This window comes from Meriones unguiculatus, chromosome 2, assembly GCF_030254825.1.
Source record: "Meriones unguiculatus strain TT.TT164.6M chromosome 2, Bangor_MerUng_6.1, whole genome shotgun sequence".
NCBI classification, from domain to species: domain Eukaryota; kingdom Metazoa; phylum Chordata; class Mammalia; order Rodentia; family Muridae; genus Meriones; species Meriones unguiculatus.
In genome coordinates, this window is record NC_083350.1 from 84411371 (window position 1) to 84437503 (window position 26133).

Here is a 26133-nt window from a genome sequence, read left to right on the forward strand (position 1 = left end):
CAAAGCAGGCATCCGAAGGGCATGCGCCGAGTGGCTGACGAACGAATGCAGTTGGGTGCGAAGGTGCAGCAGGACCTGGGGAGCCAGGCAGAGCAGAAGCCCTTCCATGCCCTGCACTTCTTAATTTGTGTGCCACAGACCTTGTGTATGGCTCTCAGCCCAGCTGACACAGAGCCAGGTCTTTCCAACTAACTCCTAGTCATGTGTTCTTACACAAGTTATCACAGTTTCCATAACTATAAAATAGGGATTTTTAAACATCGCATACACTTTTATAGGAATATGTGACACGTTTCAACTCAACTCACTGAAGAGACACTGCCTATGGGATGGTTTTGAGTATTTAAGGCCTCTCAATAAATAATAAATCACACTGGTCATGATTATTATTCTTTATAACAATAATTTCTATAATAAATAATAATAAATAAATAATAAATCACAATAAATAAATAAAATAATAAAAATAATAAATCTCAATAAATAATAAATCACACTTGTCATGATTATTATTCTTTATGACAATCATTTCTATGGTCTCTCCACACTTCATAAACCGGGAAAACATCCATTTTACAAAAGCAGAAGTCTGATAGCGCTGACTGACTGATGTGTGCAGAGTAGCAATGGGGACAGGAAGGTTCAACTCGGATGCAAGCACAAAATCTTTCCAGACCAGAGTCTAGATCTCGCTCCCACATCTCCAAGGCCTCCGCAGATCATAAATGGCCTTTGTTAAACAAAAAACAGTTTGTTAAATGCTGCCAGGTAAGCCTCATCCCTTTGATGAACTACCTCTTACACCAGCAGTACCAGGATTTAGTGCACAGCAGAATTCTGTGGAAGGTTTGGAAACTCCAGCTGGTTGCTTCCACCCTGGAGCTCCTGACCTGCTAAGCCTCCAAACCACCAGAGAATCATGAAACCCAGTTAGGAAGGCAAGGAAAGGCTGTGGGCAGGAGACGGAGTCCTGTGGTGTCAGATCAAGTCGACTTAGAGCAATGGGAGAAAAACATGAACCAACTCAAGCCTCAGCTTGGGGTTTGTGTCTTGTGGCAGAAGGGCCTGGCTGCCTTTCCTGTTATAGCACAGTGCATGTTTCGGCTGCTTCCACTCTCTCCCTGTCCACATTGCCCCAGCACTCACTGCTGGAGGCCTACTGCCAGCTACCTGTATCCTCCTGTCTGCTGAGGCAAAGCTTCTGGAACAGGCACTTATCCAGGGAGCACACAGGTAGATGAGGAGGCCTTAGCTCAGGTGCGTCTGGGAGGGACACCTGGGCCATGGTAGCAGTCTGAATGATAAAGGCTTCCGAGGCTCAGGTATGTGGATGCTTGGTCCCGGTTGGTAGCACTGTTTGGAGCCTTGCTGGAGAAAGTACTGCGCTGGAGTCAGGCTTTCAGAGTTTATAGCCTTGCTATGCTTCAGTTCACTCCCTCCTGCTTCCTGCATGGAGATGAAGAAAGCAGAGAGAAACCCTGCCTTGAAAAACACAAACATAAACAAAAACAAACAAACAAAAAAGGTTTGGTTCTGTATACTGTTCATCGTCAAAAGACATCTATGGATACAAATGGACACATGGTGGGGCCTTTCTTCAAATAATGAAGTTTTTCTACCAGGGTATTTGAGATAGAAAATATTCATACATGCAGAAGACATTTCACTGTGAAAGGGAAAAAAAGACCACTGAGGAAAACAAAAAGAAGAGACGTTTCAGACAACTGAGATGAAAATTAGTGTGACTCTAACAAAAGAGATGAAACTAGTGAAGGCATTTAAGTGAGAGTGGTGAGTAATGAGTAATGAGACACAGGGTGGGTCTGTGTACTGTGCAGACATCGCTCTACAGACATCTACGGACACAGCTTATTTCAAATGGGAGTTTGGGAAAATGTCTTCTTTTATTTAATTTTTTTTTTGAGACAGGGTTTCTCTGTGTAGCCTTAGCTGTCCTGAACTCACTTTGTAGACCAGACTGGCCTCAAACTCACAGAGATCTGCCTGCTCTGCCTCCCCAGTGCTGGGATTACATGCTTGCTCCACCATGCCTGGCAAAAAAAAAAAAAAAAAAATCTTCTTATACCTAAGCTTAAACTTTCATGAAATGTCTAAAGTTGGTAAGAACTCAAACATGCAGTTGTGCACAATTCAATATCAGCATTTCGACTTAGCACCCTTTATTCAAAGTAACACACCTTGGCCCACAGATGTTTTACCTCTAGTACTTTAATTTCAGCAAGCATTTACAAATATAACTCGCTCTGTCATTGCTGTGTCACAAACGAGCCCTCACATCACACTGGCGTGCAGTTCTAAGCAGTACTGTCTCATTTACTCAGGAGTCTGCGTGTGTGCTGAGTGGCTGTTTGCAGAGCTGCGGGCTACAGGGATCCACCAGCCACATGACCCAGTGTGTGAATCCAGGCAAATGCTGATTGGTCGAGCTCTCCTTATGGCAAAAGTCAGGTGCTCCTGAGACTACAAGGAGTGTCCATGTGTGAAACCTGGTAACTTTTTCATCCCAAAGCAAGTCACATGACCTAGTCCAACATCAGTGACAAACCTCCCCTACAGTTGTCAGTGGATGGAATGAATACTCGCTGAACAATGACCTAATCCGGGACCTAAATGGTGATCGCCATTACAGAAGACAAATAAGAAGGTGCTAAGAACGCTCCAGGCGTCTTCCGAAGGGGGTTTGCCGCTCATGGTGTGGACACGGCCACCTAGGGAAAGAGGCCAGCTTGTTGTAACCGTTTGAATTGCTCTTAAAGTCACTGTTGGAGCCTGGAAGTGTGGTTCATTTGCTGCACGCCAAGCACTCAGGCAACCCTGGGTTCACTCTCCCAGCACTTCACAAATACGAAATAGGGGCACATGCCTGTACTCTTACACTGCGGAGATACGGCAAGTTCAAATTCAGCCTGGGCTACATAAAACCCTTCAAAAAAAGAGCCCTTTTTATGCTTTTTATAAAACCTAACGTTATACTTGCCTAACGGAGAGCACTCCATGTTTATTCATGCTTGTATACTCTGATACTGCCTAGATACAAAGAATCCTAAAAACCGTCGCCTCGGGGCTCCCCTTCTCTTTGGTTTTTGGATCTGCTTGTATTTAAAGGGGAGGCGAAATCCCCAGGGTCGGGCTGCAGAGACCATCACTGTCAGCAGCGGCTCTCCCAGAGGTTTGGCTCTCAGCTCTGCCGTCAGGCTCTCACAGCTGCCTATTCCACCCAGGTGGTCCCGGACCTCTAGCCTAGGGGCTGGGGTGGGGACCTGCACGCAGGAACATAATACACATAATTTAAAATAATAAAAATAAATCTCTAAAGGCCCAGGAATCCTTGAGGCTCCTGGGCTGGGGTTGGTGGTCAGAGCCTAATGCTGAATGGGCAGCACCATTCCCAGGAGTCACTGGGGTCCCAGCACTGGCGTCCAGCCAGCTTGCCCTGATGTTTCAGCCAGCAGCAGAAAGCCACCTCACCTCTGCAGGCCTCCCTTACCATCCACGGATCCCCTAGAGGGTGTGCTGCATGGCGGCTTTCATCCCAACACTCAGAGTTTGGCAGGAGGATACTACGAGTTAGAGGCCAGCCTGGTCTACAAAGCCGACCTGGGACAGCCATGGCTGAACAGTGAAACCCTGTCTAGAAAAACACAAACAAAGAACTGCCTTGGAAAGCCAGTGGCTGAAGCTCTACAAAGATAGCAGCTGTTGCCCAGAGTGTGGGCCTGACTCTGACGCAGGGTCCTAGATTTGTCTCCCACGAAGAAGGCTGCAGCGGAGGTCTTTGGGGACTTGTGACCACTGGCAACAATATGACAGTCTCTCTTCCTGTATTTTCTAGATAGAGCTCAGAATGTTGCCTTCTCTAGTTGGGTGACTGACGTGCCGACCCACTCCAGCCTCCCACGACAGTTCGTTTGTTTTTAGTTTGTTTGCAGTGGAATCAATTTCCTAACAAAATGATCTTTGGAGCCGCTATAATGTCCGAAGAACCTGAAGGTAGAGTTTGAACAAAGGCGGAGCTGTAAGTGTTGCAATGCCTAGCAGGGGGAAAAATACAAAAATACAAACCGACCAGGCAATAAAGCCCGGCAGCCAAACTCTAAGCCGTTTGCTCCCCAAAGGTTCTGCCCTCTCCGGAGTGCTTGCAATCCCTTCCTAGGCTCCCTCCTTCGCCAAGGTCTTCAGAAGAGCTGCCGGGCATTGAGACAGCACCTGTCTCCGCCTCTCCGGCTGGTGCTTTCGGACCGGGCAGTGTTCCTGACCTCTCACCTCCTGCACCTGGCAGCGGCGGGCGGCGCCCTTTGGAGCGGGGCGGGCCCGGGGAGCCGGGTGGCCTCGGGCGCGCGCTCGCTGGCCCTCGCAGCCCGGACATGGAGCCGAAGGTGTCTCCCAGCGAGGTGCTCATGAGCCAGGCCGTCCAGCCGGCGCACGCCGACTCCCGCGGCGAGCTGAGCGCGGGGCAGCTGCTCAAGTGGATGGACACCACCGCCTGCCTGGCGGGTAGGCGCGCGGCCCACGCGAGGGACTGCCGGGCGGGGCGGGCTGCTGCTGGAGGCCAGGGCCGTGGTGGCGTCCGGGGCGCTGGAGCTGGGGATGCGCTAGGCTTGCGTGGAAGCCAGAAACGGCCTGGGAGAAGAAAGGAAGGGAAGGGAAGGGAAGGGAAGGGAAGGGAAGGGGCAGTGTTCCCAGAGCCCACGCAGTTAAGTATTGCAGTGGACACAGGAGTGATGACTAAGACAGTTGCCGAAGGCAACAGAGACCTGTGGAACTTCGCAGGACTCCCTTCAATGCACAAAACAAAGTGAAGATCCCCTTCCCCACAGACTTTGTTATATAAATCGCTCATATCTTACACTCAACCATATTCAAAATTCTAAAGATTGAGTTCATTGGCCAAGTAGAAGTGAGGCTGGAAAAAGTGTTCACGCTGCAAGCATGAAGCCCTGGTTCCCCTCCCAGTCTCATGCACACACACAAACTTGCATACATGCACACATTAACAGATTTTCTTGACAAACAACTGTTTGCCGCCACAACAAAAGTGCTCTAACAGGACTCATCACAGCTCATGCTTTCATGGTGACTTAAATGCTTCCCTGGTGAAAGACCGCTCCTTTGCCATACTCCCTTCTCTGTTCAGGTTCCTGCCATCAACTTTTAGGTAGTCAAGGGAAGCTTGTTAATATTCTTGAGAGCGAACAAGTGTGCCGGAGTGGAAGGTCTAGGGGATAGTCTGTTATGCAGGGCTTGCACGAGGCCCTTGACCTCCACCCCCAGCGCTGGGAGTGAGGGTGGAGCAAAAACATCTAGGAAAGACTGAATGATGTACATGGCATCTCCAAAGTGACAATTCCCTAGCGAGGCTGTCTTGCCTACGCAAGAATCAAGATTAAAGAGGGTAAGCGCACATCCCCACCCCACGGAACTGAGGTCTGAGATCTCAGAAGCATGTGAGGCTACTGCAAGAGCCAGTCTGCAAATCAGGAAGAGAGCTTTCACCAGTCTAACGGGGCAGGTGTGGACTTTATAGCCTTCAGAGCTGTGAGAAACTAAATTTCTATTGTCCAAGCCACCCCAGAAAAGGCAACTTGTCAGCATTGCCATGATTTATGACCTGACTTGGACTGACTTACACTAGGGATGAAAACCTTGCTTTTGAAAACAGCACATTATAATAGAAACGAATTTCTAACTGAAAGCCTGGGGTGAACAGTCCGTGATGTCCTGCACACGTGCTGATTCCTCTCATCCTTAGATCAGTGATGTAAGTACAGCGCTGGAGACAAGTAAGCCCTGCCCGGCCTCCCTTCTGAAGGAAGTCTTTTGGTGTCCTAGTGCTGTCCTGTTTCCCTGGGCTCTGTGATCTACACACAGGGAACTTTACTTACTCCTCAGCTTCGGTGGCATTTCCTGTTTCCCCAGGGTTTGTAGTCTTTAAGTTCAGCCCCGGTGTTAATGTCCATTACCTCGGCCTGGTCCCAGCTCCGGGGAAAGCTGTGTTCAGATGAAAAATTAGAAAGGCTTCGAGTGCCTTGTGCCCCATCACACTCCTTCCGCTGCGTGAGCAGAAGTAATACTCAGCACAGCATGCGCCTCTGCTTTTCCTAGTGGATTAGTACAGTGCCAGAGCACCCCTTTAGTCACCTGTGAAGTTTAGCTACATTTTCAATGACAATCTTTTTGTTTGCTGATTTGTTTGGTTTCTATCTTAACAGTTTTAACAAGATTTTTAATTGGGTTACAACAGTAACAAAGCATCAGAAATATGAAGTTTACCCACATGTAAATAAAAGAAACAAGTATGGAAATGATTGGTATTGCTGATAATAATGGTGTCTAGTTCCAAGGCGACTGAATGCAATTGGCATAACAGTTTCTAGTTTGACCTGTTCTGAAACTCAGATCATAGGAAGACTGTAGACAACCAATCATACTATGCTTGAGTAGTTATATTGCTCTTGGTAGCTTTAGAACTGGTAATATTAGAATTATAAATACTAAAGAATCCTTATGATAGAGTTGGCTTGTGAAATACAAATAATGGCTGTGTTGGGCACTCTATGTAAATAAGAGACATTACATAGCAGGGGACATTATTCAAGTAAGAAGTGATTAAATCTGAAGAGTAGTGCAGAAGCAGATTTTTTTCTAGCATTGTTTCAGCCAGCATTCTGTTGACCAGCACTCTGTATGGTTGTGTTTCCTAAGATGAATATGGACCATGGCCATTTCCCCAAGGCACTGCTATGTCCCTCAAGCACTGCTAGATTCTAAAATATCTTCACAGTATTTAAAGAAAAATCGAACAGCTCCAAACACATTACCATGAAGCCCCATAGCTGCCAGTGGCCCTATTCTTTCAGTCTTTCCAACCAGATGCTTGAAACCATCACTAGGTCATGCTCAACCCCCATGTCCATTTTTGTTTGTTTGTTTGTTTGTTTGAACTCTCTCAAGACCACAACTTCTCCAAGCTGTTGGTGAATCTTTCTGAATGTTCACTTTTGGAGATTGCCCTCTGACTCACACACCTGTGCCCTCAGAAATCCAGGCCCCACCTTGGCATTCCCGCCATGCTGCTTATGGTCCACACATCCGATCGATAACCCTTAGAGTTTGGGACTTACCCAGGACACCTTAGAGGACTCTCTTGAGCGCAGCCCTTGCGCTGAACCTCCGCACGCCTGTGTGGCCCCGGCCCCGCCATCCTGCCTTGTAGGCTGCAGACTCTCAAACTGTTCTCCCTCTGTTCTGGTCTCATCTCTATAGTGCGTCTGAAGTGCACTTGGAAATTCCTAACCGCATCGTGTTGGACACTTTCATCTTTACCCTTTGTTTCTGTACAAATAGACCCTGTGAGCTCCTTGGAGGTCCTAGCAGGGGAACATGGCTACTCCTGTACCCTTGACTGGAAACCACTGGGGGAGGTTGTCCTCTTCAACCCTGTGTGAAGCTTTGGGAGGGACACATGTGGAGTGGAGAGACAGGAAGGGAAGACCCGCCTAGCCAGCCACATAGCCAGCCACATCAGCCCTGGTAGTCAATGGGGTGACATGCCGCAGCCAGACCTCCTTCACATCCCTTTTGTTTCTTTAGTTAGAAATCTACAGGTTTGCCAATTTGAATATCCAAAGGACAATATTTGAGGAAAACACATATGAAGAGAGGTGTTTTTAGAAAAAAGAAAGCCAGGGAAGCAGAGCAGCCTGCATGGAACCCTGCAGATCTCTGGCACACTTTGTATTCTGTGTATTTAGGGCAGACTCCAAACCTAGCAGAGAAGAGAGAAAGTGAGGAGCCATGCAAAACAAAAACTTCGTAAAGAGCCCATCAGAACCCACTGTTTAACGACAAATCAACAGTGGCTCAGAGACAACAGAAAATCCTTACATAGGATTAAGCAGGCAAGTAAGATTCATTCTTCAAAATCAGTCAAGACCAATTTATAGATGACATTGATGCTGGAATTAAAATTCAAGGACTGTTTGGCCTGACTACATTAGGGTTTACAGCTAACTGGTCATAACAGAGATCAGAAGGCAACGAACAATATCTAATAGTAACAATTCTAAAAGGATGACAAGCAAGAGTTTCCAGGCCCCATTCAGGGTCTGCTCTTGGCCTTCCCTTTAGCTCCATCTCACCCCTCCTTTTTACTGTCTCCATTCTAGCCATGGAAGCCTTCCTCAAGCTCACTGTAATCCTTCCCTGTCTGCCCAGCACCCTTCCTTTCTGCTCTCCTCCCACATCTATTTCACTCCAGCCTTTCCTTCAGATCTCAGCTCAAGAACCTTCACTTATTCCATAAGTCACAGGCTCCACGTTTTCTTTGGAACCCCGAACTCATTGTGCAGCCATTTAATCAAGCTCTGGGCTTTCCTTTACACTTCATGGAAATGGGGATCGTGTTTTGTGTTCCCAGCGCTGTGGAGAGGTGCTGGCCCAGCTTAGTGTTCAGTAGGTAGTAGTTGAAGATAAGAAAGAATGAACCCTAGTCAGCCATAGAATATATGGCTTATAACCACTCAGCTAACCTGTTTCCAAATTTCCTTAGGAAGTCAGTAATCTCTCTGAATATTTCTGCTGTCATTGAAAGTATGAAGGGTAATCGACACGTGAAAGCCAGGAGAATCTGCCCTTTTCAGTTCCTACCATCTTACTGGCACACAGTGCGTAACCACGCACAAAAGCGAGGGGCGGGGTCAGCCCCTCTCATGCCGCCATCTTTTCTTTTGCTTATTGGTTCCCGCCAGTGTGTATTGGGGACATGGCTGTTGGGGTCCACATGCTGTGATGCTAACTCTGAGAGCTTTCTCAGCTTCATCTGCCCAGCTCTTTCCTACAATTCCTATTTTATGTGGTCAAAAACCATGACAGCAATCATATCTAGTGAGCCAGCTGAGCATGGTGGCACGGGTCTGTAATCCCAGAACTCAGGGAGGCAGAGGCAGGCAGATTGCTGTGAGTTCGAGGCCAGCCTGGTCTACAAAGCAAGTCCAGGACAGCCAGAGCTTACACAGAAAAGCCCTGTCTCAAAAAGCAAAGCAAAATAAAACAAAAAAAGGCCAGTGAGCCAAGCAAGGTGATACACACCTGAAATACCAGTACTCAAGAAGCTAAGGCTAGCAATGGGGGCGGCAGGGGGGGTGGGGTATGGGTAGAGATCAAGAGAAAGGCCAGTCTGGGTTACAAAGTGAGTTCCTGGACAACCTAGTCGTATAGAAAGACTTTGTCTCAAAAAAAAAAAAAAAAAAAAAGGAAAATCAATGAAAATCTCTTTGGATTTTAACTGAACGCTTCTCAAAAACAAAGCTGGCAGAAACACACACTAATCTCACTTCCAAATAGCATAAATTCTAGTATTTTTATGTTAAGCAGAAGCAATAATCAAAGCAATTCTGATAAATTGAGTGCAGATATAGGCCAGTGTCCGTCTGTGGCCAGCGCCTCTGCAGCCTTGCTCCTCCTCTCAGTGATGCTCTTCCTCTAGAGCGTTGTTAGGTAGATGAATAGCTGTCGAGTAGGTATTGCTCCATGAGGAGCACAGCCTGCCTGCCTCCCGTGTGCACATTACATCTCTGACTCCCAGGGACACTCCCCTCTGGCGTGGGAGGTGATCTCAGGGCTCCCAGACTGAACAATCATAGTGATTAGTGATTTAAGTATATTCAGCTGCTAGATATCTGAGCAGTGGACATAGCTTTGATGTTTATTTAGAAAAGAAGGATAGCACTTGATAATAATGTAAAAATATTTAGTCATCCAAAACTTGCAGAGTTGTTACTCAGTTACCAGATTTCCTAAGTTAAAATTCAGAGAAAGTACAGTAATCTTCACACAGTTGAACAACTTCCAGAGCAGAGGCCTGCTTGGAAATACAGATCCCCGAAGTGGGCAGCGAGGTAACAAGTGATGTGTTACTAAGACAAGTCTACTTCAGTTTATTTCTTTGTCCTTTAGCTAAAACGTTAATCACAGCAATTAACACGGCATACTCTCACCTGTTTGTTTATTTTTCCGAAGCTGAAAAGCATGCTGGGATTTCCTGCGTTACAGCCTCAATGGATGATGTTCTGTTTGAAGACACAGCGAGGTGAGTGGCATTGCTCTTCCCACTTCCTGTGGATTTACAGGTTCGTTTGTAGCACATGCTTATTGCACCTTACTCATTTAGAGTCGATGATCATGTTTCTCAGAATACAAGAAGCACTGGACCCTCTCTAATGAGTTTTAAAAAATCCTGGTGTCCACTTGTAGTCACTAATCAAACTACAAATTCAGGTTTTGTTAAGTCTCAGCATTGTGTGTCAGGCAAGGTTGCGTTCTATCATTCATCCTCAGTGGCCTTTCTCCTATTTGGAAAGTGATAATAATCCGTATCTCTGTGTTGGTGTGCTGCAAACACTAACTCACGTGTGTAAGTAAAATAAATCATAAGGAGCGTTTTGTATGAAAGAGTGCTTGTCTTTTTAAATAAACGAACAGTAAACAGTTACATTGGAACCTGGTTTATCCTTTAATATGAAGCCTGGTAGCAAGTCAAACCTGTCTGCCTTTCTCAGCAGGATACCTAGTAGCTGGAGCAAAACCAAGGCCTGATTTTTAATATGAAATGAACGAACAAAGCTGCAGCCGGGGAGAAGGAGCTAGTTGCCCACCGCTGGCAAGCTGACAAAGTTAGTTTACTCTAGTCAACGATGCCATCGGAGATCTGAGAAGGACAAATCACAACAGGAAGTATAGTCCAAATGGCCTGTGTGTCAGTTAAAATGACTGAGACCTGCCCATTCCCTGGGTGGTCACCCCCCAGGCTCCTCTGGTGTTGATGGCTTTAGCGTGGGAGAAGTCTCAGGGTAGCATCAGTCTTAGGCCGCCAGGCCCAGCAGACCTGCCAGGCTTTCCTGGGAGGTAGAACTTGGGGGACTGAGCTTCTCTGTCTAGGCAGAGTAGGACACTCAACTTTGGTGTGTCTGTCTGCCTGTTTACAGTTTGGGCTGGGTCTGGCTGGCAAGGCGTTGGGGCAGTTTCCCCCAGGGTTAGCGTTACCACATGCGGGTGGAGTTGCTATGCCCCCTCGTCTTCTTTGGAGACCTTGGGGTCAGCATTAGGAGCTGGGGTCTGTCCTAGCAAGCTTTTTTGGCAAGTTCGAGACAAGTTCAAGTCCATCAGAACTAAGCAAACTTTGCTTGTTTTTAGTTACTTGCTTTAGGCTTAACCTTGAAAATGTATACAGAAGGCTAAATAAAGCTTGTCCTTGGAAATGAATTACATTTTTCACATGATTACAAGCATACTTTTGAGCATATTAAAGAATTTGATCATTTATAAGATGACTGAACATTAATTTGTATTTCCTAATTATCACTAATATTTTTATAAGAAGTTAGCAGCTTTAATAGGATTTTACAGTTTTATCCCTGTTAACTTTTAGTCTTAGAACTTTTAGTCTTAAATTATAATTGTTTAATTGAAGCTCTCATAATATCAAAATAAAACTTTAAATCATAAGTATAGCCCAGAGAGAGACTGGAAATTTTATAAAACCATAAATATAGCTAACAGAGAAATTGGAAACCTTATTTTGTTTATTTTTTGATTCTTTATAGTACTCCATTACAGAATATTATAATTTTGTGTATGACTTAGTTTATTCAAATAGTTAAAACTTAACAAAGTTAGCAAAGACAGAGAGGCTAGACAAATTTTAAGTCAATTATTGTTAATCTGAGTAGGCATTAGAAATTTATAAACCTTAGTTATCAAATATATTCTATTTACTAAACATATGCTGTTTTTACTTATAATCTTCAGGACAAAAATCATCATATAAAATTTTTTTAATCCACAATATCTTGGGGACCTGTTGTTTTCTCCTTAGTCTAAAGGGGAGATAACCAGAGTAACTATTGCAAGTTACTATTAGCATGCAATAGCAAATTAAGATTACCTATGTATAGATTTTTAATTATTAATCTTTTTGTTACAAGTTTTAAGCTATTTGTGGAGGGGATGGAATTTTATAGGTTTCCCCTTCCCCCATCCCTTACAATGGTCTTATAGATCCTGAGAGAAAGGAAGTTTACATTTTAGCAAGAGTTTTGAATATCTGTGACCTTGAATGAAGGAACAATTGGTAATCAAGAATCCAGCAAGGGAGGAGGAGTCAAAGAGCTAGGCATCTGTGATTACACTCAGCCATATGAATTTTCATATACTTTTTTTAAAAAAATCTGAAGGAGCATGAGATGTAACAGTAACAAATAAGTTTACCATTTGTTGTAAGAAATATTTTCTTGAGGAGGTGTCAGATAATGCCTGCAGCCTCTACCCAGTCTGTGTACCCTCTTTTCTGTCGTTGTGTTGGTGGACCCATCCTTAGTCTTAGCTTTTAGCCTGTGTATTCTAGTTTCTCAGAAAATCTTGAGGCTTCATGCAATTAATACCTAACTGCATACAACCAGCTGGAAGGAGTAACTGGATTCTTAGATGAAGGCTCAATGACCTTGCTTATCTCCCATTTTTGAAGGAATATTAACATTTAACAAGTCTAGCTCCGATTATTTTAAGCGAGCATATCTAGAGTAATTATTAAGAAATTTTAGATAGAAGAATTTATTTTATTTTATAACCAGTTCGTGTGTGTCTGCCGATGGAGACAGGCAAGGTGAAGAGCTTAATAAGTGTTCTTTATCTTATAATGTCATTAAATTGCAGAATAATATGTGTATTTGTAACCTAGAAGCCATTAGACAGAAAACTATAAAAAAACAGACATTTACAGGGACTCAGAAAATGTTGGCATCAGGTTGTTTGGTTTTCTTTATAGGTTTTTGTTTTACAGATTTTTAATCATATCCAATAAGCCTGAAAATCTTAAAGTACAGAAAGTTTCTATTTTAGCTGTTTCACTTTCTTGTTTTGTCCTAGAGTCAGATGGCCTTTTGACCTAGGAAAGAGATTTTGTAGGAAATTTTTAAACAACTATGCTTGGGTCAGAAGAAGACTCCAGAACCAGCATTTTAATAAAATAGAACATCATAAAACAATATTTTAATATTAACCGTACCCAAAAGACACCTAATCCTGAAAAACCAAATCCAGTGATCAGAGCTGGTGCAAGAAAGGCTTAGGGATACTAAATGCTGGGTGCAGGCCAGCTGCAGGGGTGCAGGGAGCAGCAAGCGGGAAATAGGACCTCGTGGTGCCTGCCAGGTCCGTAGGCCAGGGGCACCTGCATCTTCCCAGCCCAGCCGTGGCGGAGGGACCAGAGCCACAGCTCCTGGTCAGAGAGAGCAAGCAGGCAGAAAGAGCAAGCAGGAAAAAAAAAAGGGCCGTTCTTCAGAAGCAGAGCAAGGGAAAAGAATAGTAAACCGAGGGCATTGAAAAGGGCCTGATGTGCCTGCTCTGCGGGGCTTACATAGCAGGCTTTGGAGGAGAGGGGCAGAGAGGGGGCAAGAGAGATGAAGCAAACTCCTCGGGGGAGCTAGCACAGAGGCGGGCAGAAGCTCCCTGCCTCTCAGAAAATCCTGAAAATGTAGCATGCAGCTCATGGCAATTTGGCTGTGTTGTTTAATCCCTATTTCTTCAACAAAACTTGAAAACACAAATCCAACAGACAACCGAGAATAACAGAAAAAGTACAGCAGCACAATCAGGAAACAACAACAAACTAAGAGGCATGGTGGCCACCCTCACTCATACACCCAAACCAGAGGACAGCAGGGTATCCCTCCACCCCGGAGACTGGATGTGAATCCCATCAGGTCTCTTGGACTATCTGCACTCCAAAACAGAACAGAGCGACTCACTGATAAGTCCAAGCTTCAGAAGCAAGTTGGCTGGCAATTTTTATTTTCAATTTGAAAAATGGGGGGGGGGGGAGTTACACTCTGGGGTCTCCCTGGGCCTATCAAGTCCACTTTGGGCTTCCTGCCTCTGGGGCCTCTCCCAGGCACCTGGCCCTGAGTCTGGGGTCTCCCAGGAATTTCACAGGGACCTCCAAATGTTGTGGACTTTGTGATCACTGGGAATAAACCATAGACTTGATAAAATTATAATTCAAAGGTTTATTGATTAGCTGCTAGCAAGACGAACAATCTCTGAACCAGATTTGAGATTGTTGTGAAGGAGGAGTATATGGAATGGCTTTTAAAAAGAAAAACTATACCTTCACTACCTACACAAGCAAGTAAAAACTGTTCTTTCCCGCCAAGACAAATGGTTAAGGCAACTAAAAACAATCTTTGGGTATCTGCATTATCAAGTTACAGAAGAAGAAGAAATCAGTTCACTATAGCACAACAAGTAGATAGTTAAACTGAACGTTGTTGGGGGGTGTTCACAGAGTCAAGATTTCTGGGAACTGATCTGGGGACTGGAGTCCGAGGCAACCGCTGGTAGGTACCAAGACGGATGCCCAGCATAAAATTAAGCTTCTTTAGCCATAAAAATATGCTTTGGCTGCCCTTACGGAAAAGGGATTCAAGTTAGACAATGGTGTTGGAAAGGACAGGGTGGTGCCTCAGAAGAACGCATCGCTGAGCTGCCAGAGTAATCCCATCACACACACTCTTATCAGGGCCCTTTGTGGCCTTTCCCACATGCATTATTCTGAAACTAATTCTAGTCGTGATTTGTAAATAATTAATTAAATACCCCAAAATACTAAGGTTCTTTTTAAAAATCTTAACATAGCCACAATCATTTTATTTGAAATTACTCCAAAGAAGTCTCTTCCAGATAGTTAAACTCTCATGTTCAATTGCTTTCTATGTTTTAAGATTGCATTTTATTTTTGTTGTATCTGGTTTATCATTTAAAACATTTATAAGCAAATGTAGAAAATACATTTCACTCTGGGAAATTTAGTTTTTACCTCACTGCTTCCAAGGCTCCCTCCCCTGTCTTAAGTATCTACCTTCTTTATCTGATAATTATCCCTGTACATTAAGATATAAGTGAGCATTTATTCATAATCTTTAAAAAAATAAGTTCCAATATATTATGACACTTTCTCCACCTTTTCCATAAAACCATGCTAGAGCAGTGCAGATGGCTGTCCACACTTAACAGGTGCTTTGCTCTTCATGGTACAGATCACTGTGGTCCCCATCAGTAAGCACTGAACTGCTTCTGCTATTACAGATAATACTTCAATATATGAATATGTGTGTAATGTTTATGCTTTTGCTAGTGTGTTTTGGGAACAGATTCCTAAAAACAGAACTGCTTAGTCAAAATGCAAATGCATAGGCTATTTTCCTTATGAAGGTTTTTGCATTACTTTTATCACCTTCTAAGTTAGTTAAATTAATCTAAACATTAAGAAAAGTGGACTAAGGGAGGGGCATAGGGGGAGAAGAGGGATAGAAGGTGGAATTGGGAGGAGACAAGGGAGGGGGCCACAGCCGGGATACAAAGTGAATAAATTGTAATAAATAATAATAATTAATAAAAAATGCAAAAAAGAAAAGTGTGCTGAAATACTGATTTGTTCAGATTTCCAACACAATAATTACTTGTTTTAGGATTTCTATCTACCTATGTACATATGTGAATTCCTTCCTTCTAGTTTTTCTGCCTGGATTGCTGTAGATTATGAGAGACATAGCACATAGGGCCTCCATGTGTACATAAAGACATTGAGTGGATATGGTCTCTCTTCTGGCGACACCAGTTGATTTACCTCATAGACTGTCCTTAATATATCTAAACAAGTCTCTGCTGTGGTTAAAGGTTAAATTGCTGTTCTTTCTAGGAGCCAATGTAGGAGCATGTTTCTAGGGCTTTGAGCTCAGCTAAGCGCAGGGTTGGAACTCTGGCCCAGCCAGTTGCTTGCTCTATCAAGGTTTACACAATTCCTGCTGAGCGTCAAGCGGGAATCATATTGCGCACTCGGGGTTATCGCTCAGTGAGGGCATGCTGTTCACTGCGGTTCGAGGCCTTTGGCATGCTGCCTGATTTATACACAGCGCTCATAAAGCATTCCTTTGTCGCCGGTGTGGCCACACTGAAAAACAATACTCTAGGTACTGACTCAGCGGCCCTGACTCACTCATCTCAGCTCAGCCTTACTTCAGCCACCATTCGTCACAGCTCAGTGAGCAGCATGAACTAGAAGGACCACTGATTCTTTAGGAAAGCCAAATATGCAAATAAACCAGAACTGAAAGAAAAGATTTTAGATGGGGAAAGAAACCTTAAATATTTTCATTGCCTGAAAAAAATCAGGAAAGCAGAGAGGTTGAAGATTGAGAGGGGAAAGAGCTGACATGCTAGCTGGAAGGAGACAAGGTGATGGGTAGGACATAAATACAAGAATGCAGAGGAAGCTGTGACAGCGTGGCTCAGACGGAGTCAGGTGGGACGGGAGGCCAAGGGGCTTCCACTGGACAGCTCTTAACTTCCACTAAGATGAAGGGATCAGTGACCAAAAGACTTGACGGTAAAGTCCCATAGCAGTGGGGAGCTGGTGGGCTGAGGAGCAGCTCTGAGGACCCGCATCTACCTGGAACAGTGACCGATGGCCTGGTTGTTTCTATTTTTTTGTTACCTAATGTTTTAAAGTAAATATCAGTGATACAGGCGTTCCTGCGTGCTTGACGGGAGTCCCTACAGGAACAGGCTCTACACGTAAGAAGTATCTGTTGCAAGTAAGGTCACCGGGAACACTGTCTTCCCAGGAGCTCTTTTCTGGCTAAATAGGGGGAGTCTGTTAACCATGTAAGCGCGATGTGAAAGATTAACAGCTGTCCTGGAGGCCCACCTTTGCAATCAGCTTCACCCTCAGCTTTTGACGCATGGGTATTCTCAGCAGGTCAGGGCAGAATTGCTGTATGCCACATGAATCTCCAACTCTAAAATAAAATGTGCAGGATTGCTGAGACCTCCTTTCTTCTCATGAACAGGATTGGACAAATTATCACCATCAGAGCAAAAGTGACCAGAGCGTTCAGCACGAGCATGGAGGTGGGTGGTGCCCTGTGCGCAGGTCTGCGTGTTGGAGCTCGCGTCTCCATTGCTTTCAGAGCAGATAGGAGGACGCTTGGAACAACGCTCACAGCTGGCACAGATCCTGACCTTCAGAAGGCCCTTAAATCTGTGCACAGCTGAATTCTAAGGAGCTGATGTTCCCCAACTCAGGCCTGCCACTCAAGTTCAGCGTGATACCATGTACTATAGAAGGATGCACCCAAAGTTAACATGCAGAGGAAGGGGCATTCTTTTTGTGTTTGGCAAACTATGGAGTCTAGTTCTTGCTTCTTCTTACAATATAATTACCCAAACACTGTGTCTCCATCCCCTGACACCAACTTGCAATAAAAACAAGTCAATAAAAGGCCACAGATGCCTTTCGTAAATTGGTGTCTTCTGTGGGCTCTAAGGATGCCTTATGTTTAGTGAGGTCTGCCTGGAGGGAACTCAGAACATTCCTAACAGTGTGGGAGAGCTGAAAGTTTCTCCTCACAGCCCTCTAGTGTGAGGCAGTTTCCTCAGAAGTTATTCTGGTCTGGCTTTGTGAGATCACGTTGGGCATGCTCAGACTGGCATCAACCCAAAGACCCAAGAAGACCATATGCATATTTCCAGAATTCTCTCTTTATGTGGATATCTCGTTTCTGTTGCTCTGCCCAACAAGTTTCAGATTTCTTGATCTGTTTATTTCTGCTTCTTCAACTCAGTTAAATTAGGTTTCCTTTCCCTTATTGTTATCTAGGAATTATCTTAAAGATGAAAGGAAATACTATGTCCTTTTCATTTGTCTTCTACCCTGGGACATCGTTGCTCTGATCACCTGTTTCTCATATGTGGAAATGAAATAGTAACTCCCTGAACCCTGTCTAGCTCTCTGCTTTTTTCAGAGTGTAACTCCAGTCTTACCTACTCTTCCCTAGCCGTGCTGTGTCTCTGAGACACTTGTTTGTCACACACACCTCAGTCAACTGTCCTGGTAGCTGGTAGTGCCTGAACTTTACTACTCCAGAGTTGTAGCTATGCTTTTCTTGCTTGAGGTATTATTTTGTTCTTCCTTGTCTGTTTCTCTAACATGAAAAATTCATGTGGGTAAGGGTTATTTTTAGAGGTGAGGAATAATTGATATATATCTGATTCGTTATTATCCAGTTAATTTAAGATTTACCATGCAAATACAAATTTTTTTTAATTTTTATTAATTACACTTTGTTCACTTTGTATCCCCCATAAACCCCTTCTTCCTTCCCTCCCAGTCCCACCCTCCTTCCCCCTTCTCCATGCATGCCCCTCCCCAAGTCCACTGATAGGGGAGGTCTTCCTCTCCTTCCTTCTGATCCTAGTCTATGAGGTCTCATCAGGAGTGGCTGCATTATCTTCCTCTGTGGCCTGGTAAGGCTGCTCCCCCCTCAGGGGGAGGTGATCAAAGAGCAGGCCAATCAGTTCATGTCAGAGACAGTCCCTGTTCCCATTGCTATGGAACGCACTTGGACACCAAACTGTCATGGGCTACGTCTGTGCAGGGGTTCTAGGTTATCTCCATCAATGGTCCAGCAAGCAGCTTTAATTATAATAACCAGAAGCTGGAAACAACCCAGATGCCCCTTAACTGAGGAATGGATACAGAAATTGTGGTACATTTACACAATGGAATATTACTCAGCAATTAAAAACAAGGAAATCATGAAATTTGCGGGTAAATGGTGGGAATTGGAAAAGATAAAATTTTAAGTGACTTAAAGTGGGTCATGAATTATTGATTGTTTTTGCACATGGTGTTCCTGGTGAGGATGTAGAAACACGTGTACTTTATCATTACTCAGGGCTGCACTGAGATGCCCCAGGTTGTTATTACTTATCTGGCTGAGATATGAGGACAGTGTTTATTGGACCAAATATAAGCTCTTGTCTTCTGTGGCATGTGAGTCTGTGGAGGCAGCTTCAGGGTCTTCCACAGAGAGAGAGCCAGACACTGCAGCATCCTCACAAAATGCCCCAGGAACTACTGGCTGCCCTGGAAGAAGACAAGCGAGGAAACCAAGCTGCAACTAGCAGTTCTGCTCATGTTATCATGGGGTATAAAACCCAAGGACTGAGGCTTAAAAACAGTGACAATCCCACTCTCTGCTAGGCTGCCTGGAGGGAATTCACTAGTGATATGATTTTAAAATGCTTATTGCATCAAGACAAAGTTTCAAGAATTAGAATGCAAAACTTCAAATGTAACATGATAAATTTATAATGTATGTAAACATTGATGTACATCTCATATACATTTAATATTACACATATGTATGTGAGTAATATTATGTTGTGTATATGCAATAGGACATATGTGTAACTGGAAGAAAATTAACCTAAAAGTTAGTAAGTTTTCCTCTGTGCAGTGAGTTTGATACAGATAGCTAGACCCCACATATTTATTCATGGTAAGTGTGTGTGTTCCTACAGTCAGGAATACCATATAGTGTATTTGTCATAGTGTGTAGATCATCAGTGAGATAGCAGTATCACTTAAAGATACATTAAAATGCATATCTCATTTAAAACCAAAAGGCAAAGGTTGGAGAAGCACGTAACTGAATTTTGTGTGTTGCAGTTGACTCTGTTATCTGAGTGACGGTTTGTTTTCTTTCCTTCAGATCAGTATCAAGGTCATAGTACAGGACAAGTTCACTGGCACTGAGAAGCTTCTCTGTGTGGCTTTCTCCACGTTTGTAGCTAAACCAGTTGGAGAAGAAAAGGTACTCTTTTCTATGTGCACAGACTCCCTTCTTGTAAGGCAAGGACATTGGAATAACTGCTTCAGAATTATTATTTTTTTCTTGCTGTAACACTCACTTCCCTGTCTCAAGATTTTTTATTCATTGATGTTTATTGGAATTATTCTGTGTCAACATCATAGAACTGAATTGAAAGGAAGATCTTTTGAAAGGAATACCTTAAAGAGAAAAAAAAAGTACCAAATTCATGAAAAAGGAAAAACAGGATTTTAAGTTATCTGTGAGTAATATCTACTTCTCAAAAATATTGCTTACTGGGTTAATTCTTTTTTTGGTTATAGAGTTCAAAATTAAGTTGAACTTTTTTTTTTTAAAGCAGGAAAAATCTGGCAAGGAATTGAAAGTCATAGTCCAACCATTTTTTTAGACCTTCAGGAAAGTATCAAAGTTGCTAATTAGTGAAGTTTAAAAATAAACTTTAGGGCATCTGGGCTAAAAACATTCAGAAAATACTGAAAGAAATACTGTGTCCTCTTACACTGCCCAGCTCCTAGCCAATCGGAAGCCAGATCTTCCACAGTGTAGGATGCTGCAATTTCTTTTTGTTGCTTCTATTTAGAGAGAGAGTGTGTCTAGGGGTGATCAACACATTTGAAAAATATAATAATTCAAATTATAATGTAAGTTTTCCATTCAAGACTCATCAAAGAATAGGCAAAGCGGCTTCTCCTAAGCGCTTGCCATGGCCAGGCTGTTCGGCTCTCCTCAGCTGAGGGCTTTCTTAGAGCACCTCCTATAACAACAGGCAGACAAAGCTATGCTTCCACTGCAGCCAGCGAAGGTGGCCCTGACCACGCTCCGCAGCCACTGCAAACAGCGCCGCGGGCTGGACCACCCCGTGCTTGGCAGCAGCTGGCCCCGCAGCCCTCATAGGCCTCTCATTAAACGTGCTGCAGGCAATCCCCATTGCCCGAGCGTGCTGCTCCAACCTGGCATGCACATCTGCTAATTATCTCATCTAAAGCGATGAAAATCGGCTTTCTGGTCATGGTCCTAGTAAGTCTCTGACCAAGCAGCACAGTATCCTGAAAATCTGAGCAGTACAAGAGGTTTTGCCAATCTTTAGTTTCTTTTTTAATCTCTCAAAATTCTTAAACTCTTTCAGAATGAGAGTGTTATGGGGCTGGGTATAGAGTTCTCATCCTTGACAGTGTGACAGAGGGTACATCACCAGCCATTGCTTCATCTGGAAAAAGAGGCAATCTTGTCTTTTCCCCTATAGCTTCGGGCTTCTCATTCTGGGTTAAGAACAAGTGGAATTAGCACATGACAGAACATGCCAGACCCGTCTCCACAGAGACAAGAGCTGGCTTCCAAGAACCACTCTGGGAAGCCAGCTCCCTCCCAGTGCTACTGTAAGCTTCAGCCCTACTTCAGTGGACTACCTCAGTCAACATAAACTGTAAAGCACCTTTCCCAGATCAGCTAATGTTCCAGTTCGTACTTTCTCACATCACGTGGAGAGGCGTGAAAGGCTGTGATTGAGTTAGAACCACAAGAAATACCAGGATCTCTGTCCAAAGGGAGTTCATCCCAGGACGAAACTGGCAATGATTAACTAGGTTTAGCTCAACAGTTGAACAGGGCAAGTAATTAGAAGGCCTCACAAAACTGGACTGTGTGGAAGGAAGTGAGGCAGCAAGAGAGGGAAGGCCCGGCCACCACTGAGGCCTCACCTTCCAGGCAGTGCCGGCTCCCAAGCTCATGTTCAAGCACACATGTGTACTCTGTGGGCTTGGAGTCATCATGATGGATGATTTCCAGGGTCTTCTTTGCAGGGGAGCCAAGGTTCAAATTTTCCAGGCCACCTAATATATATTCTGCTGATCATGCAATCAAAATGTCACTGTCTGTCCACACATTCCTGACACGTGAGGCAGGCAGCGCAGGGAGCTTTGGACTTTAAACAGCACGTTAAGCGTCAATAGATTTTTTTTTTATCCACATCTGGGTAAAGGGTCAAGTTCAGACTGGAAGTATCTCAGAGCTGCCAAGACATTCCCCACACAGCTTCAGCACAAGGACATCGGAGGGGGAGCTGGAGCCAAAGCACTGCTGCACATGGGGTTTCTGGCGGACAGCTGAAGTGCTACACCGGCATATTGGTTCCTGTTTGCCTATTAGACACTGTTTTTGATGAAATTGGGATTATCTCTTGGTACAAGACAGTTTTCTCTGAAATCCCTTTATTACCTCCCATTGATGTCTCAATTTTGCAAAAGACAGAAAAAAATTATCAACAAAAATTCAGTGGAACTACAGTCCCACATCTTATTCGTTTTATAGAATTTTATATTCTGTAATTCCACTGAAAAATAAACAAAATAAAAATAAACAAGGATGGCTTTCAAATGAGAAATAACAAAGCCTATTTTGATCTTGTAAATGGAAACACCAATAGAGACTCCATTTACTTGAGTTAAAAAAAAAAACATATAGTACATTATCTAGCATCACTACATAATTTTTTATATGGTGACCAAAAGTCATGTTGCCAGCTTTGTAAATCACATACATTTCCTATTAAGCTGTCTCACTGATCCTCAATAAGATTGGTTGAAACATTAAATCCATAATATATCGTCTTCTTTTCAAATTGCCAACATTGTCATCTAAGGGTAAGAAAACCGGATGATTTGAGTAATGAATCGTTTGTCAAAGAAAATTTAAAAAAACATATGGTATGTCATATCTGCCTTTAGAAAATTGACATTGGGCATCTGTACTTGAAGGAGGCCGTGACTGACAGATCCCAAGATAAACTCTCTTCCTCCAGGTTCTCCTAAGACCGGTCGTGCTCCAGACAGAGCAGGAGCGCGTGGAGCACAGCCTGGCTGCGGAGAGAAGGAAAGTCCGATTACAGCACGAGAGCACCGTCAACAACATCATGAAGGAGAGCAGCAGGTTCGAAGGTAGGCCTACGCGCGGGGGGGGACGGCCTACGCGCGGGGGGGATGGCCTACGCGCGGCGCCAGAAGGCCCCGGAAGGCCCCGGAAGGCCCCGGGAGGCCCCGGAAGGGGCTTTCTCAGAGCGCGCGTTCTCACAACGCAGCTCGGTGATGCTAGGTCTGTTTTCAGAGCCTGGAAGCACAGAAGAAAAGGAATGGGTGTTCAGAGTGCACATGGTGACCCTGGCTTCTAGGCTGGAATTTCTCAGGGGAAAGTGGGGAACGAGAGATGAGGTCTTGGTGGTTATTAGAGTCCTTGGCAGAATGAAAGGGTAGTGACAGTTCACAGGTCACTGAGTACTTCCTCATTCAGAACTTCTGATTAGCCATATATATTCTCAACAGAGAAAAAATCTTAGCTGGAAGAAGCTGGAGGAAGACCCCATGATAAGAATGAAAGAGCTTATTAATATGTCCTCGTGCTTTCCACACTGACGCACGAGATACACTTTCTTAGTTTTCCGCCAGTGGTTTCCTGGGCTCGTCAGTGCTGTAGTCTCCTTCCAGCTCTGCTGTCTTTTTCTTTTATTTGACACCATCTCTAAACTCCTGAGAGAACATGGTACAGGAGAGGAAATGGAGAGAGCCAGCCCAGGGGTCTAGAGAGGCTCACAGACGTTCCAACTCCACTGACTCTGAAGGAGGACATAGAAAAAGAGGAAGGGGAAAAGGATGAAAGGGAGAAAGGCCAGGATAGAACGGGGAGAAGGAGGAGAACAACGTACAGTCAAAGGCCAGAGGCAAGAAGAGACAGAGTCAGAGGCTTGGAGGCTTCATGCTGACCAGGAGGCATGGGACCCAAGAGTCACAGGATCTCTGGTGATTTCAGAAGTTCTGAAGTCTGTGTGTATGTATCCAGAATCTTGTAGGGGTTTTCTTCACCATGTCTATTCGTCCCCCCACATCAATGTCTCAAGGATAATATTCCAACTTTTTAACTGGAGAACTCTAGAGCAAGAGTCCTCATAACGGAAGAGGCAACCCTGGGCAGAGCCCGGGGCTGCTCAGGTGATCTGGTGCTTGCTGGAAGAACCAAATGTGTGACTGGGGATGAGAGTGTATGCTGTCTTGTGGATATCTGGCTCCTTCACTCTTAGCATCAAGAAATAAAGGACCCATCAACTGCTTATTTCCATCTAGGACAGATGTATTACATGCCTAGCACATGCAAGGAACATGCAACAAGAAAGCAAAACAGATAAACAATGCAAGGTCTTGAAAAACTCATACCCTAGTGCCAGGCACATGAATGGTTTCAAAATAATGTTAGACAGTGATAGAAGAAATGCGAGGTCCAGATTCTGTGGCCCATGGGAAGACTCCTGAAGAGAAAGAGACTGCAGGAGCTGCTGCAAGAAGATGAGCTAGGAAAGATCTCATCGTCACTTAGTCTAATTTCTGTACTGGGCAGAGCAGAGTCACATGTTCAGTTTAGAATTACAGATTTTTAAAAAGCTTTTCTCATTGACCTACTTAAATCCCAACATAGATTATCCTACATTCTTTGCAGTGAGGCAACTTTTAACCTAACTCTATTGTAACAATTTGATCTTCATCTTGGAAATATTACTAACTTCTATGTCACTGATGACACCACAGGGCTCAGAGGCAGCTTTTCTGAAAGAAAGAGCAATGGACTCTGCAGTTTCAGGACGGGACAGGGCTTGTGGTCTGTGCACTCTCTGTTGTACGTCTCAGAAAGGCTGTTCTTAATTAGGAAACATATTCTGAAGGAAGGCAGACAGCTCGTGCTTGTTGAGCTGAGGGATCTATAATCCCACAACCTCAGACTGAGTGAGCTGTCGCCTTTGAGGTGCACAATGGAAATGAGCATCCTCTGAATATTAGGAAAGTTGATTCCAGCCTCTCTGTTTTCATAAGAAAAGTGGGAAAGATGACATTAGCTTTTGTAAAAGTCCATTGGAAAACGTTATTGTCCCACTGACTCACTACAGGGTGGGGGTGGGGATTAAAGTGTGAGCTATTCTGATTGCAGCTCTTCAGTACAAAATCAGGTCTTCAGGCATTGTCCTGGTCTATCCTTTCTGGATGTGCAGAATGAAAACAAGAGCTAGAATAAAATGACCCGAATCCAGGTCAAAGTTCCCTATCTAAAAATATGCAGTACAAATGTGAAATTGACCAAGCGTGATGATGAAACAACAAATTAAAAACATCCATTGACAACCATTGAACCTGATGCTTGGATTGCAGAATGCAGTCTGTTTACTTGATGTGGGTCTAGCCAGGTCTGTAAACCTGAATTGCCCTCTGGATCTGGCAAGCTCAATTTTTTCAATCTATTGGCAATTATCTACAAGACACACTTTCAGATAAAAGATACTTATTCCCTGTGTACTTCTGCACAGGTGTAGCTGATTCCTGTATGCATTCAACCTGACAAAGGAGCCGGTCCCCAGCTGTCCTTGTGTGTGCTGTGTACGTCTTCATAGGAAGCGAGTGCCTTTTTCTATAATTGCCTCTCAGAAAAGGAGAAACTGTTTATCTTACAATATTTCTCAGAGTCTAAGACCCTCTATTAATTTTGTCCTGTAATTATTTTATAACCATTTAAAAACAGATAGTGCATATTAGGGTAAGGAATTTAGAATGCAGGAGAAGACACAGTGTGTATCCTTCTCATCTGTGCTACCACTGTTAAATAGTCACTTAGATTTTTATCACCCTATTATAGATATTTTTAAATAAACAAAGTTAATGTTTTCTTCTGAATTAAAAAAATGCCATTTCGACAAGCAACATTAGATGGAAAGTATTGCAATCAGCACTAACCCACCATATTTTTAGAATTCATCTAATAAAATCAATTTTGTAATCAGCAGAGAATGGTGACCTGCACCTGAATCCCAGATACTCTGGCAGCTGATGCAAAAAGAACTCAGAAGTTCTGAGCCAGCCTGTGCAGCATAACAAGATCCAGTTCAGAAAAATCCTTAGATAAGTGAGAATAAGCAGAAGTTAGAAGAGGTTAGGATTTTACGCGTCTTTGAAAAGCACCCGGAAAGCAATCCAGTTTTGTTCACAGCAGTGTGCTGGACCCGGGGAAAATGTGTCTTCTGTGTGCAACGTGTCTCAGTGTTCAGATAAGGGAAAGCAGCGTGTCAGCAGTGGCCCAGGGACACCAAAGAAGCAGAGACAGGCTGTTCTAACCATTGCATTGACCCTGGGACCTGAAGGTACCCAAAGCACAGACTGTGGGAAGAGCCGGGCACTTGTGGACGGGTGGACGGGTGAAACAGGAACTCATGGGAAGCCGCAATCACCCCAGGACTCTCCATGAGTCCATTGCACGAAGCCCCCCTCCACCTCACCTTCTACCTAACCCCTTGCACCTGTTCAGAGAGCCCTGATAAGTGGCTTTCTGTCTAAGAATTAGCCCTGGATGGCATGAGGGA

General features: G+C 44.1%; 1 protein-coding gene and 1 long non-coding RNA gene across 4 annotated transcripts in view; one reads left to right on the plus strand and one right to left on the minus strand.

Moving 5' to 3' along the window:
• Positions 1–545: 545 nt before the first annotated feature.
• Positions 546–6085, minus strand: LOC132652404 (uncharacterized). Its single transcript, XR_009589942.1, has 3 exons — positions 5904–6085; positions 1171–1446; positions 546–730 (listed from the first exon to the last, which is right to left on the minus strand). It is a non-coding gene; the product is annotated as an uncharacterized LOC132652404 (long non-coding RNA).
• The window catches only part of Acot12 (acyl-CoA thioesterase 12), a 37884-nt gene continuing 15855 nt past the window's right edge, over positions 4105–26133 (plus strand). Inside the window, exons 1-5 of one of the 3 annotated variants that reach the window (XM_060377764.1) lie at positions 4105–4515; positions 10039–10108; positions 16923–16983; positions 19629–19730; positions 22546–22681. In XM_060377764.1, coding sequence (XP_060233747.1) covers positions 4386–4515; positions 10039–10108; positions 16923–16983; positions 19629–19730; positions 22546–22681 — 499 coding nt within the window. In that variant the 5' untranslated portion in view covers positions 4105–4385. The remainder of the gene's footprint in view (positions 4516–10038; positions 10109–16922; positions 16984–19628; positions 19731–22545; positions 22682–26133) is intronic. The other 2 variants (XM_021663832.2, XM_060377763.1) reach the window with 2 other exon arrangements.